The sequence below is a fragment of the Embiotoca jacksoni genome, unplaced genomic scaffold (genome assembly GCF_022577435.1).
Source record: "Embiotoca jacksoni isolate LCO1_2020_lvr unplaced genomic scaffold, fEmbJac1.0.p SCAF_11, whole genome shotgun sequence".
NCBI lineage: Eukaryota > Metazoa > Chordata > Actinopteri > Embiotocidae > Embiotoca > Embiotoca jacksoni.
This window is the reverse complement of record NW_027185241.1, coordinates 8323559-8342594: the sequence shown is the minus strand read 5'-3', so window position 1 is coordinate 8342594 and position 19036 is coordinate 8323559. Positions and strand designations below refer to the sequence as shown.

The window sequence follows — 19036 nt, the reverse complement described above, 5'->3', positions numbered from 1 at the left end:
CATACAGTTATGGAAATTTCAAAGATTAATCTAATATCCATCTGATCTCCGTGTACGTGGAGTCATCCACAGTTCATGGCCTGAGAACGCAAAACGCAATACATTTTTGCTCTTTAGTGGATGGAATAGGGGGTCTGAATTATACAGGAGTTTATATCATCTTATATTACAACAGGGTTTGTGGTGTTTTTATATATTTAACTTGAACTTTTGTGCCAGTTAGCACTTTTTAATTTTTTTTAATGGAGATTGATTTCAATTAGTAACGATTTAAAACATGATTTAATTTGACCTGCTATCTTTTTCTCTCCTCTCACTCATTCTTAATTCAATTCAGTTATCTGGGGTACATGGTTTAGAGAGATACTGATTCTGTCTTTTTAAAAAAAATCTCATCTCGGTTTTATAATGATCTGGTTAATATTGATCTAAGTGGATATGAGCATTTTGTTTAGCGGATGTCTAAATTCAGTGTAAAGATTATTTTGCCGCACTCTCAGGCCGATTCCTGAAGCTTATTCTTCTCGCTCTGTGCTCGACCAATAAAGAATTGAGAAACCATGAGCATCTATAGCTCCTGAAAGCGAAGAACTTGGGATTTAATGGGAAGACTAAAGTTGCTACAGAGAAAATGAATGCAGAGACTGTAGAGTGTTGTTCAAGGCAGAGCCACATGACGGTGCTGTGGTGCTCCTCTAGAACAGGCATTTAGGTTTGTTTCTGCACTGCACCACCTGGGGGAGCAAGAGTGCTTCCTCTGAGGTGAAGACATCAGTTCTGAACCCTGAGACTAATGTTATATTGGACTAAAAAAAACGTAATCTCTCGTTTTTTTCTTAATTAGTTGTTTGCTCTGTGAGATGTATGAAAGTGGTTAAAAATGTCAGGCAGTGTTTCTGAAGCCCAAAGTGTAGCTGACTGATCCAATGCCCTCATTTCTAACCACTTTATGTTTCTGTGTCCCTTTGCATAAAAAAAACACAGATTATTTCACTGTTTGTCTTGATGCTGGACAGGACAATGTGAAGTTTGTTTATTTAATAAGCAGAATGCGAATCAGTAATCAAACTTTATTCTGATAAAACCTCACACTTGATACAAAAACAAAAAACATAACACTAAAATGTACTCTTTACGACACTATTGATGCCCTGACCATTTTGTTCTGCCTGCTGTGCTTTATACACTAATAAAAACTGAAAAACAATAAACATACCGTTCAATGCCAGACAGTCTGTGCAGTAATGTATGCATATATGGACTGTTTATCTTTGGAGTTAGTTTTTGAAGCCTTATCAGCTATTTAACTATCAGGCCAGGGCTTCAGCTGTGAAGATATGAACCGTTTCTTCAAAGATAAAATTCTACAGTCACTATAAGACAATAATAAGTTATTTATTTGTTATTGGTCTCCTCACTTAGTTCCTTTTTAAATGCTGTGTGGTGGCTTATATCAGTCTAAAGAAATGCTTAGTTGTTGTTCGGCAACATTAATATCTAATATACCAATTAATCACTTACATTATATACATAACCAATTGAAACATTAAGCTCTAATAAAATAATGCCAGTGTAAACAAGCCTCAGTATCACACTACACCCAAATATTGCACATACATTCATAAATATACACTTTGTGCCTTGTTGTTTAAACATGTGGCTGCCTTTTATGTGTGTGTGAACTGTATACAGCCCGGTTTGAAGAAAAGAGGGATAAATTAAATCTGGTGGTGAAATAACTCAATAACTGGGTGAAGAAGTGGCATCTAACAAACACGTACATTTGTACAGCACCTGCACACATACTCGCACGCATACACACGCTCACAAACAAACCCATCCACAAAAAGCACTTGTGCATGGATCTCAAGTCTCTTGGTGCCTCACTTACACAAAGCATTACTTACTTAAAGCATTATCCTCATGACAAAGTCCATTCAGTCTTCAGTTCTGGAGCTTCATCACAATGGATAAACAATGGACATGTGTGTGTGTGTGAGATTGAGCCTGTTAAGTGTGTTGGTCCCACTCTATCTGCTTTGAACGCTGTTCGTTGGTCCCTGTCTGTGTGGCGCAGCAGTCTTCAGTCTGTCCTTTCAGTCTGTGCGGCAGAAGACCTCCAGCCAAGGAATGTAAGTACCAACTAATACAGATCACAGATCTGATTTAAGTTACTCAGAAGGTGCACATGCCTCCTAAACCACAGTCTTCCAGCCAGGAGCTGTAACGTATCGTCTTTAGGCGTCCCCTGTGTGATCAGACGTCAGCTGCTCTTGGTCGGAGACGTCGTCATCTGCTGGCGGCCGTGCCCGGTCAAAGAAACCACACTGAGGGAATCACATTAACCGATTAGTACAGTATTGGATAATTAAACTACTGCAAGGAATGTTGCAGATAGTGGATTATAAGTGTGAGCGTATGTACCTTCCACATGGCTAATGTCAACATGGCCAGCACCAGTAGGCCCAGCAGGATGGCCAGGATGATGACCCAGAGTGGAACAGCGAATGATACATCGGGAGTACCCCATAACACCAAGGTCCCCATCTGCAGAAAAAAGATAGAGTACTGATAAACTTCTGTTTCTTTCTTGAAGCCAGATATTAAAACACATTTGCATTGCTCTCTTCATCTTACCGAGGTCCTGTGTTGAGGCAGAGTGGGTGCCTGGATGCGGTAAGGCATGGATGTGACCACAAAGGACACAGTAGAGTTGAGAATGTAGGGGTCGTTACGCCGCTTTAAGATAAAATACATATTATTATTTAAAAAGTGATATCAGACCTTCGAATTGATTTAGGGATTTGGGCTAGTTGTATAGTGACAAAGCCAACAGAAACAGAACTTAAAACTGGTTAAACTAGTTAAAACAGTGGGAAACTTGAGAGGAAAGTTAAAAAAGAATAAGATTGATCAACAAAAATAAAAAAAAGTAAAGCAAAGGCACTGACCTGCAGGAAAGTATGTGCCCAAAGTCTCGATCTGATCTTAACCACCGCACTCTGCTTACGATCTAACCGTCCAACCACACACATGATCCTCAGACAGGAGACATTAGTGCAGTTCTACATGAGAGGGTTTATAGAAAGAGAAGAAAAACACCCGTGAATGGCTAATGAATGTTCAATTTAGTTTATTTTCTTTGAAAAAATTACATATATGTGTGGCTCACCAAGATTTTACTGCTGTAAGTCTGAGCAGTGCTGACAGATCGTTTGTGGCGGTGAGGAGGAGAGCTGGTGTTCCTCAAGAAACCCAATAATTCAGGTGTATCCTGGAGAGTGGAGATCTGAAACAGACGAGACAATAACAGAAAGAGAGACTTATTAGATAGATAGATAGATAGATAGATAGACAGACAGACAGACAGACAGACAGACAGACAGACAGATAGACAGACAGACAGACAGACAGACAGACAGACAGACAGACAGACAGATAGATAGATAGATAGATAGATAGATAGATAGATAGATAGATAGATAGATAGATACTTTATTAATCCAGCAAGGGGAATTTTTATTAACACTTAGTGCTGCATTAAAGCAGCTGAAAATGATCAATCTGCACTTGGAATACGGTCAAAGTATGACACAGGTTCACAAACCTTTTAGATTATGTACCAAACTAGTCTCACATCCAAATAATTTTTTTCATAAAATAAAAGTCAGTGATTTAATCATGCAATAGCTTCAGAAGGGTTAAATATCAACAACACAAGGCTACTGTTTCAAAATAGAATAATTTATTTACATTACTTGCTAGAAAGGCGCACTCTGCAGCTCATCTGCCGACTCACACTCATCTATAACATTGAAAGGTTTGTCTGACCTGTCACATCCAGAGTTATCACTTGCGTGAACAACGGACCATGGAGCCATTTAAAAATTCCACTCATTCTGCCTGCTGGTCAACAAGTGAGAAGGCCATATCTGCCGACATCAAGCTAAGTTTAAATTAAAGAGCAAAAATAAAATATTTTTTATATTTTTTTCAAAAATATTAAATGATTAACCACAATTTCTTATATCACTGTTATGTGATGTGTTTATGTAACAGGTGGAGCCTTATGTACTACCAATGGTACACGTACCACAGTTTGGGAATCACTGGTCTACAATAATTTTTTATTGTATTTCAGCCAGTTATACTTTTAGATTTACAATAACATCAAATTTGAGCCTACTTTTTTAGAGTCCTTTAGACTTTGGATTTGCCTAATAAAAATTTTGTTTTTGCAAACAGGAGGAAGAGACACAGAAAACCGGGAAAATCCTAAACTGATCCAATGCCCTCATTCTTTGATGTTATGCTAATCATATCCAAACGTGTCTGGTTCTTTTGAGGACAATTATCTGTCAGACCATAGTGATTATCACATATTGGTTCTTTTATTAAGGTCTGTGTGGCACATTGGCTCCCATGCAGCCGAGACAGCCGATGAAAAAGACAGAAAACCTTGTAAAGTATGATTTTCAACATGTTTTAAGAAAAAAAAAATCCCCTGCTGTAAAAACAAGCAGAAATCAATTTAGAACTGATGAAAAAAGGGTTTCATCCCAAATTTTTTTTTTGAAGAGATTTAATTTCACTGTCATACAATGAAACTCACAACAACAAAAGACAGATAAATAAACAAAAGGGGATAACCTGATTGCGCTGAAGCCTCAGCTCTCAGAGAACAGATGTAGAGATACATTTTAATGTTTTCTCATCTGGTACGTTTGGCTTTGGACACCAGCCAGTGAGAACAGCTTGATTGAATATTTTGATTTAAATATTTTTGACATCCAATAAGCTGTGTTGGACATGAATTGTTTTTTCCTCTCAACTCAACTAATTTTGAAAGCAGCGAAGCAATGACTGTCATTTTCTTGTCTTCCTGCAACCAGTTAGAAACCAGACACCAGGCATAATTCCCTGAATAAACAGCAACAAATTAACTGACAGACAGTATTACTGCTGGTGAGATACCTGTCAAGTTAGAAGGAATTTGGAGAACATTACATGAAGCTCCTTGCATGTACAATCTTGAAATAAGACTCCTCACTGCAGGGATCTGCTGTAGTATATCTGATTCATCTTGTTTTCATAGATGATTACGGCTTCACATTTTTTTTAAACAAAAGCCAAGCCTTCTATTCCAGCTCTGATTTCTGCCAATAAGCGTAATGCTCCGTCCTCCTTGTTTTGAGCCAACTGGCAAAGAAAGTGGAGAGCAGCCAGAACAACGGGTACAATTATGCTTTGAATAAGTCGCTATAAATTATGGAGAAATTGCTGGATGAATATACTATGAGCAATTCTATAAATAAAATTCTGAAATTGCAGTAGGTCCAGTTGTTTGATAGCATGCAAGATTTGTGAGCAGGTATGGTTAGAAATGTTGTCTGTACCATAAAAAAATTACATATTCCTTCAAATTACACAACTTATCTAAGTTTGGGTCTTGAGGAAGGTTTTTTGAATATGTGTCTGCATGCATAAGCAGGTATATTTTCACATATTTTCGTGTTACCTGAAGGCCAAGTGGGTTAAGGCTGGTGTTTGTCTGGCAGCTAATTGGTCCGTCAGTTTGAATCTCCATGGCATACAGCAGGTTCTCGTCACGGAAACGAGAAGGCCAGCCGACCTGAAGCTCAGCCTCCTGAATACTGCTGGGACCTGAGTTATGGAGCTGAAGCAAGAAAGAGGGAGCAGAACGTCTGTCAGTGTTTTACTCTCTTCTGTCTTATTAGCAGGTCTCATGTGATCAAGGCTATAATCAGGTTATCATAACTGTGGGATGATGACACAGGCCACCTGTGTTTTCATGAAGATAATAATTCAGCCACTGGGGATTGAAACACAAGACAAGTAAAATCTACAGCATCAGCAGCGTCATCATTCCACGTCAAAATTGAATTAATTATGAGCTTAAATGAACCATCAATTCAATAAAAATTTTTACCCTGACCTGTATTTTCTGTCTCACACATACACACATGCAAGGTTATTAACACTGAAGCAAGTCATCCAAACAGGACATGATCCTGGAGCTGCAGGGCAGGAATTCTGCAAGAGCAAAAAACTGTCCTCCCTAACTAGAAGCAGCTGCCCACTGGGAAAAGTACCGCGAACGAAAATCATTATCAGCTGCAGGACAGGCCAGACACTGCCGCACTCCAGTTCAATGAAGCTGCCGTCCTTCTAAAACAAAAAGAAATCACATGTACAGCGCACGGATACACATGCACATACCCCCATTGTAAAGTGTCGCCAGCCTGTCTGCCACTCTTCCTCCTTCTATCTACTTGCCTGTTCCTCTGTTTGACCTTGTTTTTCCCCTCTATGATAATTATTTATTACACTATCTCCTCTCTTAAGAACAATATTTCCATCCGTCTTCCCTCCATGCTCTCCTTGCTCCCCGTTTCCTTTTCTGTTTCCCCCCCTTCTTGCTCTTTCCTGCCTTCATAGCAGTAATTACTCATGAGCTGGAGACCTTTGATCAGCCAGAGCTCCCTTCTTTATAGAGCTACTGGTTTTAATGTGAGTGTGTTGCTGTTTACTTCACCTTACAGAGCCCCTCCACCCTTGCTGTGGCATAATTTACAACTTTCCACACCTTTTTTTCTGCTCTTTTCATCTTCCGACAAGCTTTCTGACCAACAACAATGAAGACAGAACAGCTTAGCCTTCTATTTCTCCATCACTTCATCTCCGAATGCACTTCCTTCCTTCCTCCTCCTCACCGTAGATTAGAAGCTGTATTTCAAGGTAAGGGGGTGCATGTACCTCATAGATGTGTGTTACTTGGGGTCCAACATCGTCCTCTTTGACAGGCTTCTCTTTAGGTTCCCAGTGTGGGAATGGCAGCACCACCTGTGAGGGATGAGACACCCTGTAGGGAGGAGAAACAGCCTGGTGATAATGATGTACATACACATTGATGGGGTTGGCTGTTTCTATAAGTCAGTCTTAACCTAATACTCAAAGCACATATGAATGCTGACTCACTGTAATAATTGATTTAAGTGTTTCCTTTCAGCAACAGAGGGAGACTGTCTGGTTGTGTCACGTAGGCCTTGTTGCCTGTGTAACAAGCCGACATCCAACTACCAGTCCAGTATCCTTACACGTTTTCTTTAAAAGCACAATAACTTTGGAAATTACCGATTTGATTTGGATAACTCAGACATGTATTAGTGTCACCTAAACTTTGGAGTCTATTTTGGAGTGCAATACAAAGACGGACAGTGAATTTTCGTATCAATTTTACACAGTATTGTATTATGTGAGGAATACGTCGCAGCTAGTGTAAAGGTGAGGTACCATAAGAGTGTCCAATTACCCTTTAAATTGGACATCTGTTACATGTGGACAGTGAGTAAAATGTTAGTATAAACTTCAAAAAGATTGAAACAGTCCTTAAACAGTTATGTCGTCATACAGTAAATGGAGTCAGAAGTTCCATGTCTGCATATACATGTACACTCAGTGTTCACTTTATTCTGTACACATGCACTCTTCTGCCATAAATTCTACTTTTATGGGACCGCATTTTATTGAAAGATGTCTAAAAAAAATTGTTCTCCATATTTACATACAAGAGAGGGGTTGAATATCAGAAACACATCTGACTATTTGGCAGCTCAGTACAGAACTGTGATTTTAAACCGCCTCGCTTAAATTTATGTAGATTAGATGCCATACTTCTGAAAACAACAACAACAACAACAACAACAAACAACTGACCATTATTGGATTGTTCAAGTATACCCAATGAAGTGGAATTATTAGTCCATTTTTAAAAGAGATTTTGAACTAAAATTTGAACTGAAATCATTTATACAGAAATGTCTGCAGAAATTTTCTTGGTGAGGAAATGTAACTGCTGCAAACCTCATCCCGTCCCTTTTGATGACATCATATTGAAGATTTCAAGGTAGTCTGACCTAAGTGGGCAAAAATGTGTATGTCCCCAACTGGAGGCGTAATGTTTGTGAGCAAAATGAACATGCAATCAAGCTAGTTTAGCAAAGAGCCACAACCCATGACAAGCCCAAATTAACTATCTTACTTTGGTTAATTTTGAAAGTTAAGGTGGACACAGTTTCATCAGGTCTAAGCAAAGACCCCATTATGTATTTTAATAACTGTGACTAAAAATGTGAAATTCGAAATGCTACATGGACAAAAGAGGACAAAAGAGGACAGCTCTACATTGCAAACACAGAAATATGTCCTCCTCTTGTTGATCCCAGGTCCTCTTATGTTTGTATGTATAGTTGACCACACCCAAACAACGGCTTGCAAGCTTTGATCTGTGTGCGTGCTTGTGTGTACATCAGCGGGCATACAGGCAACCATGGACATGTCAAAGGCTTGCAAATATCCCACATGCACATGATTAGTTCAAATTCATTTATAGAAATGTGTTTTTATGCTGTTTTATAAACAGGGCACACAAATTCAAACATTTCAAAAGGAACAGCAATATCCTGCAAGCACCAAAAAGTTTACACTGAAACCAGATCAACTGTATATTGTCGCCGTTTATTGGAGAAGACGTCACAGTCTGACATTCAAAGATGCTTGACTCACCCACGTAAATCGAGTTGAGCTTTGGCAACGATGGACAGATTCAAACTGATTGGGTTGCTGTCGGAGTTATCTTTGTTAGAGCTGTGGAGAGATTCAATAAAAAGGTATAATATTAAACACAACCTGCATTCATTATGCTCCACATTCTGTATCTAACCATTAAAAACATTTCAAATGAGGCTGTAATACAGTATGAGTGAAACCAAAACTCAAGAAGAACTCAAAATAAAGCTGTATTTTTACGTTCAGCTGAATCCAAGAAGAATTCCCCGAGCGGGGGGCTTGCAACATTCAACCATCTGTGTCTAGTGATGTATTGAAATTAACAGCGGGCATTTTGTGTGGAGCTTGTCTCCTGTCTGGAGTTCCTTCGGGCCGTCTGTCTTCCTTTGTCTCTGCGGTTAGTTTCATCAAACCACAGACAGTGATGGGATCAGGACAGACACAGAACTTATTTACATGGCTGAGAAAAGAGACAAACAGCTCTTTGTGAGGGTCTGCATGTGTGTGTGTGTGTGTGTGTGTGTGTGTGTGTGTGTGTGTGTGTGTGTGAGAGAGAGAGGAAGGTTTTTTGGGTATGCGTGAGTGTTGGTGGGTGTGTCACCTGCGGATCTGTAGCTCGAAGCTGATTTTCGGTCCAGCATCGTCCAGCCTTTGGACTGAAAACCTCAAACCAACAGACAGCTGGGCAGGAGTATGTAGGAAACGCAAAAAGAGATGATAAAAAAAAAAAAAAACGTGATGAGAGATGACAGAGAGGAGAGACAGCGACAAATAAGATGCATCTGTACATCAAAAGCCTCATCACGTCTAAATGTGTCCAGTAATAGACAGTAAAACCCCTGTTAACGAGATCGTCCTCTGTCATTTCAAAGGCAGAATATCAGGATTGGATGTGTTTGTGTTGATAAAAGCGAGATTCTTAAATCTGACAAAATCCAGACTACGGACACACACATAAAAGCTACAGTTACTTTTCTTGTCTCTCCGCAGTTTAAATCCCCTGTCCTCCAGGCTAACTCAAAACATGTGGAGGATTTAGTTCATCATCCACTGCATGACAGTGTGTGTGTGTGTGTGTGTGTGTGTGTGTGTGTGTAAGCGCTCGATGCTGCATGACAGTGTCCGAAAATCTGTCCATGTCTGTGTGAGCTCTACAGAACAACAGGTCCAGAGCACATGGTCCATAGAGGGAAATGACAGCATCCAGACTCGCACTAACACTTCAAGAGGCAGGCCTGTGGAGTGTGTGGGTGTGTGTGTGTGTGTGTGTGTGAGTGTGTGTGTGTGTGTGTGTGTGTGTGTGTGTGTGTGTGTGTGTGTGTGTAGGTGAGGGTGTGTGGGGGGATGTCCGGGACTACAAAGTCAGGCCATCTTTATGGGATACATTAGAGAGACTGGAAGAGAAGAACCAGGCAGGGAAGATCTAAAGAGACAGGCACCAAATAAGTGTGAGCTGTTTACAGAGGAGTCATCACTATCAGCTCCCTGTCACAGAGCGGGGTGGGGGAGGGGGCAGCCGACAGAGCAGACGTCTTACTCAATAAAACCAAGTGGTCAACTGGGCGTCTTAAAATCAGTTTTTAAAGCACCTGACCCTACTGGCCTGAAAGGCAACAGCTAATGTTTGCAGTTTTTGTCCCGACAGTCGCTGTGGTGCACTTGAATTAACATTGGTTACAGTTGATTGTGCTTTTTTATGGTGGAGAGAACCATCAAAACATCCACCAAAACCTTGCTCAAAGCACTAAAATATTCTCTGCTGTCCATCTGTACACTACATTCAAAATAATTATCACTTTGCCACAATATGACTGAATACACTGTTTCTGTGTTTGGCTATTGTCTTCTTGGCAGATACAAAACTGTGCCGCAATGTGTTTGGCCAAAACTTTGCAAAACAAAAATGTTTTTGGAACAGCAGTAGTAGTGGCTTGAGAAGTTTCTATAAGCATTTTAATATTGTTTATCAGCCTAATAAAGCTGTCCATCTGAACAAATAAAACGTCTTTTTTACCACTGTTGTTGTGCCTAAAGGATGATGAAACTACAAAGTTTGAACAACCTGCTACAGGTTAAAGTGTTTTTGATACTCAAAGCATTTTACACAAAGGACACCTAAAAGTAGGGCTGTGAAATGGGCCTGAAGTCAATGTTACCGTTTTAATGAGAATATTTATGGAATCAAATTAGGGTCATACTGTAAAATTATATAAAATACTGTGAAATTATTTGTGAACATCATTTCACAAGCACAAAATCTTTATGACCCTAATTTAATCCCATAAATATTTACCCAAGCTTGATCTACTGTATATATATAATAATAAAGACAAATGTTGACAAACTCATTTAAGAATTTATGTTAAAGGCAATGATCATGCTACAGTCTCCCATATTAGAAAATCAGACTTCACACATCATAAATCAAAAACATAATGCCTACACACGTGACTCTACACCGCTTCATGTAAAGTTGTTGAAACCACAACTTTGACAACAATTTTGACTTGATGAGGATGTGGCGATGACTGAAATGTATGTCAAGTAATGTTATGGGTTAGAGACACATTTTATGGCATAGAGTCTGTGTGCAAGCATTTCCATTAATGCTTTGCACCTATACTATACATGAGCTGTACGAGAACTGCGTTCATCCTGAAGCAAAGCATTGAAACAATTAATTTTGTAGTTTTCACTTCAATTTTGCTTGGAATAATTAAGTAATCACTCTAATTTCATGAAACAGTAATATAATACGATCGTATATTGATATATGACTATTAATAAACTCACTGAACTAAAACTGGGAGAAAAAGAGAAAGAAAATAGACAAAAATAGATGTAGGCAGGCAGCTGGACGCCAACACTGGAGCTAAAATCTGCTTTCCTTCTGGGATGTACCTCCTACACTGGTGCTACATCTGTGTCATGTGGCACAACAAATTAACTCCAGTGATTAGAACTATTTAGTTGCACAATACAACCAGAGAGTCTGAATGAGATGTATGTGGAGGTATGTTCTGCATAAACTCATGGATTCCTGAAAGTCCAACAGGGCAAGGGGAGAGTTAAATATGGGAAACATCTGGATCAGCTAGGCAACACACACACACACACACACACACACACACACACACACACACACACACACACACACACACACACACGCCTTGTCCCTTTCACATGCCTGATTATGCTCTCCTCCCCCAAGAGTGAAACATGACCACATAATTGATTTATCAGAAAGCTGTATGTCACCTCCAGAGCACAAACGCGCCTCTCTGCCAGCCTCAACACCTTTAGAAAAACCCAACATTCACACGTGACATGCTTTGTAGCACATGGCTGTGCACCGCAGTGGTAGGATTTCATGTAGGAAGGGACCACTTTTTTACTTTACAAAGCCTTGGTTTCCTGCATGTGTCTGCCATGCGAGAGCTAAACGGATTATTATAACACATGCATGCCCAAAGTGAGCGTGAAGCGTAGCGGGAGGAGTCAAAATGTGTGAAATAAGGGTCAAGGTGGTGATCAGTAATCATTGGAACCCATCAATCACTGTGAATTAAACCTGAGGAGGAGCAGTTGTGCCCTCTTGACATGGAAGTTTGAATGGGATGTTTTAATGAAAAGTGTGTGTTTGTGCTTTTGCGCGTAAGAACTCACCTCTGTCCCAGCCACCATCGGGTTCCCGAGGTCACACACCACCATCCTGGAGTCATTGATCATCTTGTACTCGCAATTCACCTGAGAGAGAGACTTTAGAGGAGGAAAAAGAATAGGACATCCAAAAGGAAAAATAAAGAAGAGTGAGTGAGAGCAAGTGAATGAAAGTGACAAATAGGGAGCAGTGAGAGTCAAGTGGTGAAAGAAAAGAACAGGGCGGGGAAGTCAAACACCATCAAAGGGGGAAGGGAGCGAGGGAGTAAAAAAAGAGGGAGAGAGGGGAGGGGGGGAGACCAGAGAGGAAGAGTGATGAATGCTCTGACAGTAACAATGTCATCAATCAAACAGCCCCATTACACACTCATTAGCGCACCCACCCACCCACCCACACACACACACACACACACACACACACACACACACACACACACACACACACACACACACACACACACACAAATTGACCCCATCCATTTCCGTGGTCACTAATGCAGCTTGTAAATCATAATAAGGTTTTTTGGGTTTCTGCCAGTAAAGCAGACCCTGCTGATAGCCTTGCTTTAATCAGGCCTAACAAACACACCACAAAAACACAACAGGATGTGATGCTGGACTGTAACTGCAGCCTCATATAACTCACTTTCCTGTTTTCAGCTTCATTCATGAAGTGACAAGTGTCTCAGTTTTATGTGTGTATTTTCAGTACCAACCAGACTGGCCCCAATCATCAAACCAGGATAATTGATTTCAGACAAATCTGTGTGCAGTGTGTTAAATGTGTGTGTGTGTGTGTATTTACTTCCACTTTGCGCTTCACTCCAATGTAGTCAGCCTCTGGTGGTATCAGTGTGTAGAGCTCTGTCTCGTAGGCTCCCTCTCCTTGGTTCACCGCAGTGATGGTCAGTGTCACCAGATTGTCATCTCCAATCACCATCTCTGTGCGGTCCCTGTGTGTGTTTTATATATATATATATATAAAAAAAGAGCATTGTACAGACAAAATAAATACCGTTGTATTTCAGCCACGTAGGGGACCCAGAAAATAAAGCACTTTGTTGCATAGACTCACGACTTCCAATGAACTTTTTGGACTGAACTTCATTTGCAATTTAGTCAGCTGCAAGGAATGCAATACCCCCGAACCTAACAATAACCCCAACGATATGTGTGTGTGAGTGTGTGTGAGCATCAGCAGAGGGTGACAGGATGTTTGTAGAACGCTGCCATGGAGATATCGTACAGCTGGAAACACTATAGAAATCAGACAAATTCTCATACACACACACACTCACACACACACACACACACACACACACACACACACACACACACACACACACACACACACACACACACACACACACACACACACACACACATTGACACTGACATTATAGTCCCATTTACTATGTGTGCACACACACACCACATAGTAAATGGGACTATAATGTCAGTGACTTCAGTGTAAACTTTGCGTATTGTGTGAGGAATAACAGACATACTCTTTTTGGTTCAGGTGTGTGTGCATGTGTGTGTCTGCGCTTGGCTGTCTGATGTGTTGAGTGTTTACAGGTTGAGGTCAGGGGGCGTGACTGTGTCAGTCTTACATGCTGGCAGAGAGCTGGAGATCGGGGATGCAAATATTATCGTCACCACAGTCCAGCAGAATGTAGGCCTGAGAGGAAGAGGGGCACAGAGAGAGGGACTGTCATGAGGAAATGTTTAAGGAGAACCACACGTTATCATGACACCAACAATAGGAAGAAAACAAAGGATGCAGGTGTTGTATATGTACAGACACGCACACTAAAGCTCTGCTGTCCAGGTCTTTAAGCTGCTTTATTGCAACTAGCTTTGGGCAGAGGTCTGGTTTGGTTATTATAAAATATAGTTTTGTGATCAAACTTGTTCCCTCTCTCTGCGGTTACTATAATTGTCCTCATCTGTGGGTGTTGTGTTGTAATTAAGACATAATGTCCAGCATTAAAAGTTGGTAAGTTAATGACAAAATACTTTTTTTTTTTATTAAAAACCCTAAATCAAGTGGGCAGGGCTTCTTTAATGAGGTTACATGACCTTGTATACTCCATCAGTACTGGAATTAAAAATGTAGAAAGGCTTGACACACATCAAAAGTCAGCTCTGGAAAAGTTTAAAACTTCGGAATATTTATTTTAAAACATTCTGCAAGTGGAAGAGTAATTACAAGAGTTCATTTTTCATCAGACTGGCTTGTTTGACAGATGAATACCAAGTTTGAAGTTGGTCCAGCACTATAGGTTTTGATGTGCAGCAGGCCACTTCATCATTTTTTATTATTTTGTGTTAGCTACAAACACTACTGTGAGAGGTAATCCTGATTTTCTGATGGTCATAATCTAGATTTAGATCTGCAAAGGTTACCCAGGCAGCCTTATATCAGGAAAAGGCAAATGCAAGCTGGATATAAGGTGAGTTAGAGGTTTCTTTTTGTGTGGGAGTTGACCTTTTTGTGTCCAAAGTAAGCATTGTCATCACAAAATGTGTGAAAGAAACACTATATCAGGTTGTTTTGGGGTTTCACATATGGCAGTATGTGTTTAGCATTGGACATTGTCAAGTTATTTATATAGTCCAGTGTCACAAACCACAAATTTGCCTCAAAGAGCATTACAATCTCTACAGCATACTCCACCCTCTAAACTTTCGCTTTAGATCCAGATAAAGGAAAATATCCCAAAAGAAACCTTTAAATGACGGCCCTCTTTGACATACAAGTAATGTACCACATTATGCTTCTACTTCTACATACAGTGTATATACTCACATGCTCTTGGAGGAAGGTGCTGCTGTAACGGTTGAGGACAGGTGGGAGGCTTTGGTCACGAGGTGGAGCCAGGCTGTAGTTCAGAGCCAGTGAGATGGGGGTCAATTTGTCCCTAAACTCATCCTCCTCCTGGAAAGAAGTAACAGAAAGAGAGAAAAATGTGCAATCATCTTTGTTTTGGTTTAAGTTGAACATTTAGGAAGCTCATTCAACAGCAAGAGTCACAACATCACACCCTGAGCTCATCAATTAGCGCTTGTATGTGCGTGTATTGTGTGACTTGCTCACTCTCAGATAAATCATGTAGCTCAGACATGCACGTGGGCGGCTGTGACCCAGCCTGAGGATCCCCGTGTGCTGAGGCTGCTCGGTGTCCAAGAAGAGAACTCTCTTAACTCCGCCCCTGGTGCCTTTCAACCAATCCAGCTGCAGCTCGGCTCTCAGGTCTGGACAGGTGATAATAACAGAGGGGGACAGATGGATGGAGAATTGACAGTGTGAGTGAACAGGTAAAGGATTCAGCCAACCTGACAACCTAAATCCATGACTTTCCATTAGTTATGCAAGCTTATGTAGGCGTTTTACACTCCAGAGAACCATTAGATGGTGGAAACAATGTACTCCTCCACTATCTGTGTCTTAAGTCTCCTCTGTTCTTGTTCCAACCCTCCGTGCTGCCTTTGCTCTCCACTCTGATTGGGTGTGGCAGAGCAGCAGTTTTTCAGCAGGAAACTCTAATGAGTTATAAGACAGCCCTGGCTCTGACTATTCTCACTATTCTCTGTGCTTTTCCCATTTGCCTCCCTCTCTGTCAAACCACCACACTGTGCACAGCTGCTCACCTACAGAACTGGGGATCCCCACACCGCTCACTGCTCCACACACTTCCACTTTCAGGCTAGAAGAAAATAATATTAGGAAGACAGAAAAGTGAAAACTGTTAGCATATTGTACATGATCAATACATCTGTAAGAGCTTTTCGTTGACGTTTTGCTACATTATTTAAAAGTGTATGCAGTGGGCTCTGGATGTAATTTTCAGTAATCTGTGGTGTCTTGTTAGCCAGAGCAGACTGGGCCTATTTGTATACATAATGAGCGTTAGTTATGTGGTGAATGCACTCCAGGAATCAGGTGCTTCTCACAGCAAATTACTTATTTAAAAGAAAACATGACCACACATTAAGCTCCAGGGATTTTACTCATTGATTGATTGCAGACACTTTTCGACACTTTTGTTTGACATTTGTATGAATGGAAAAATCATAAAAAAGAACTATATAACTAAGTAAGTAAACTGCCCATAAACAAGGCATTTCTTGCTTCCTCTTTTCTAGGGGGCAGTGAGAATTACCGCAGAGGCCCAGACATTAGACACGCAGACATGGGAGACTGGGAAACATTTCTGCATTTCCTCTATTTATGTGTGTATTACCCTATGTGTAAGTGTGTTTTTTGTGTGTTTGTGTGTGTTATCACCTCTTTAATCAAGAACAGGAAAGTCACTCTTGCACGGGGAGGCCTGCACTATTAATATCAACTAATCTGGGGAATTTTACAGATGTAACATTCTTGCTTCCACACTGAAGACTCAGCAATTTGAGGCATGAAGAAAAATGACTTCATGTAATTACTGTTTATTTGGTTTCAGTTCAAAAACTCGAACAACCGGAATGCAGATGTTGTGGATGCTTGTGTGTTTGTTAATAATTAGGGTCCCCATTAGATGACACAATAATGATGAGCTAATCTTCCTTCATTCAAAAGGTGTGTGATACAGATGTGAGTTTACGTTCGTATGTGTGCATGATAAAACACAGGTTTCTAGTTTACAAATTGCTCCCCTAAGTCATTTTGACATCCACAGGTGGTTTCATGCTTGCTTAATACGTGTTGCATGCATGTGTGTGTTTCATGGTTTTGGTAAGGGTGTGCTCGAGTGTGACTCTAATGAGCACTGTGTGTCAAATTTAAGTATATACAGCACATAAATTACCCCCAGTTTACTGACAACAGCTCTGGCTCTTGGTTAGTCATTACTGTATGTAATTTTACCCAAAATGCATCTGTGATCCACCACCTTACACGCTTCAAGCCAGCCCTCTTTGCACACATAAATCCCCTCCTGTACTACCAAGGGTCTGCTTAATAAGTAAGAAAGTTCACTTTAAAGGAACTGGTGTACGCCATCAGACGTATGTCAGATGGTTGAATAGCTTCAGGAAACCTTCCTCCCCTCTACACGTTTCTGACGTCCGATTGGGGGGGATGTTGGTTTATATTGTGTCTTCCCCTCTTTTAACAAGAGCCAGTGTTTCACATTGCCATGCCCTTGAATGTGGCCATTTGGCTCATGTATAAACACCTTTGATTTCCGAGGAGGCCAGACAACAAAAAACACGTCTTTTCTAGTATAACCGGCCCTGATACTTCACCAGCTGCCTCTTTACTCTTCCAGCAGTCCTTCATGCTCCCATTGTAGCCCCTGTGTGTGTATGTGTCCAATGTATTCCCATTACATTGAAATCACAGAGCAAAGCATCAGATATTCTGCAAAAATAAGTACACAATACTCTTTCAAAATGTTGCTTAAACTTGAAAGAAGGGATTTTGGGCAGAAACAAGGTACAAATACAACTTAAGTTGATATGGCAAACAAGTTGGCAAACTACTTACAAATCCAACAGATGAGAGTTTCTGTCTATGTCATGAATGTAGTCCGATATTTATTCTCCTTTCAGCTTTGTTTTTGGTCTCCACCAACTCTTACTTAGAGCTGAGGTAACCTGCTGGTCAAGTGCTCATTTTCTTATTGCTACGAGGGACCTCTTTCCCACACAAATTAATAACAATATAAAACAATAATATAAAATTAAAACTGCAAGCAGTGATATGCGGGCCCTCGCACGCTGCCCACTCGGGGATCCAGCGGCACTTGAAGGTGCTTGCAGTTTTTATTTTTTTCTTGATCTTGTTCCTTATTCTTCTTTAAAAAAAAAAAAAAAAGCCTTTTTTTTTTGGCCGCTTTAACATCTTCAAAAACTCATGAAAGTTGGTGCCTGACGCATGTGCAAAGTTTCGTGAGGTTTGGAGCATTGTTTGACTTTGAACATCAACCTCCTGTGTCACGGCAAAACATCAAACTTAGCCGCATCGCCCTGGCTATACTATACTACTATACTAGAGTATATACTATATACTCTATACTCTATATACTATATACTTTTGGAGTATGACCTTTTTATGAACTGACATGCATGCATGCATTAAGTTACTTCTAACTGTGCACAATGAAAAAAAAAGTCTCTTTCGGACTTTTTTTTTGTTTGAGTTTTGTATTGTTGTTGACCTTTGGTTTAGTATTAGTATGACTGCACGTACAAACACGAGTAGCTAACCCTTAGAGGGACTCGCCTTAGGAGGTCTCGCCCTCCGTGAACCATGTGGCTTACCCTTAGAGGGATTCGCACTCTGTGAACCATGTGGCTTATTAAGGGGACTCGCCTTCCGTAAACCATGAACCAGGTGTGTTACCTCGGTGGGGCTTGTGTCTTCATGAGGTCATTTCCAGCTCGAAGTCGGTGTTATAGACCAGTGGACTATCTTCGGCGCCGGAGGACATGTCGTGACAGGAGAAAGTGTTTCACGGAGTTCACTCAAAACTTCCAGTGACTCAGCCGACAGTCTGGTTAACTCAACAGGTAAAAGATTCTACTTCACCAAGGTTGATATTAATGGTTCAGATTCCTCCTGATGGTGATTCAACTTTTCGTGAAGTTGAAACGTTTGGAGAAATTGAAAAAGTTTTGCATACACTACACATTACAGGAGGATATTTAATATCACTGCAGACCCCCTTGAAAACATGTATATCTACTATCCAAAGAATGTCTGCGGCAATTTTGGTCGCATTTGAATGAATATTTGTGGACGGTGGAGTTATAGGTTGCAGTGAGCCAAAGATTTGTTACAATG

General features: G+C 40.5%; 1 protein-coding gene across 1 annotated transcript in view; it reads right to left on the bottom strand.

Moving 5' to 3' along the window:
* Positions 1-1056: 1056 nt before the first annotated feature.
* Positions 1057-19036, bottom strand: part of itga8 (integrin, alpha 8) — a 40260-nt gene continuing 22280 nt past the window's right edge. The window contains exons 16-30 of the mRNA XM_069142911.1: positions 15904-15959; positions 15350-15507; positions 15062-15190; positions 13863-13930; positions 13055-13202; positions 12256-12348; positions 9191-9270; positions 8587-8667; positions 6778-6883; positions 5519-5677; positions 3173-3289; positions 2952-3065; positions 2638-2739; positions 2425-2547; positions 1057-2327 (exon numbers count right to left, since the gene is read on the bottom strand). Of these exons, the coding sequence (XP_068999012.1) occupies positions 2238-2327; positions 2425-2547; positions 2638-2739; positions 2952-3065; positions 3173-3289; positions 5519-5677; positions 6778-6883; positions 8587-8667; positions 9191-9270; positions 12256-12348; positions 13055-13202; positions 13863-13930; positions 15062-15190; positions 15350-15507; positions 15904-15959 (1624 nt within the window). The 3' untranslated portion in view covers positions 1057-2237. The remainder of the gene's footprint in view (positions 2328-2424; positions 2548-2637; positions 2740-2951; positions 3066-3172; positions 3290-5518; positions 5678-6777; positions 6884-8586; positions 8668-9190; positions 9271-12255; positions 12349-13054; positions 13203-13862; positions 13931-15061; positions 15191-15349; positions 15508-15903; positions 15960-19036) is intronic.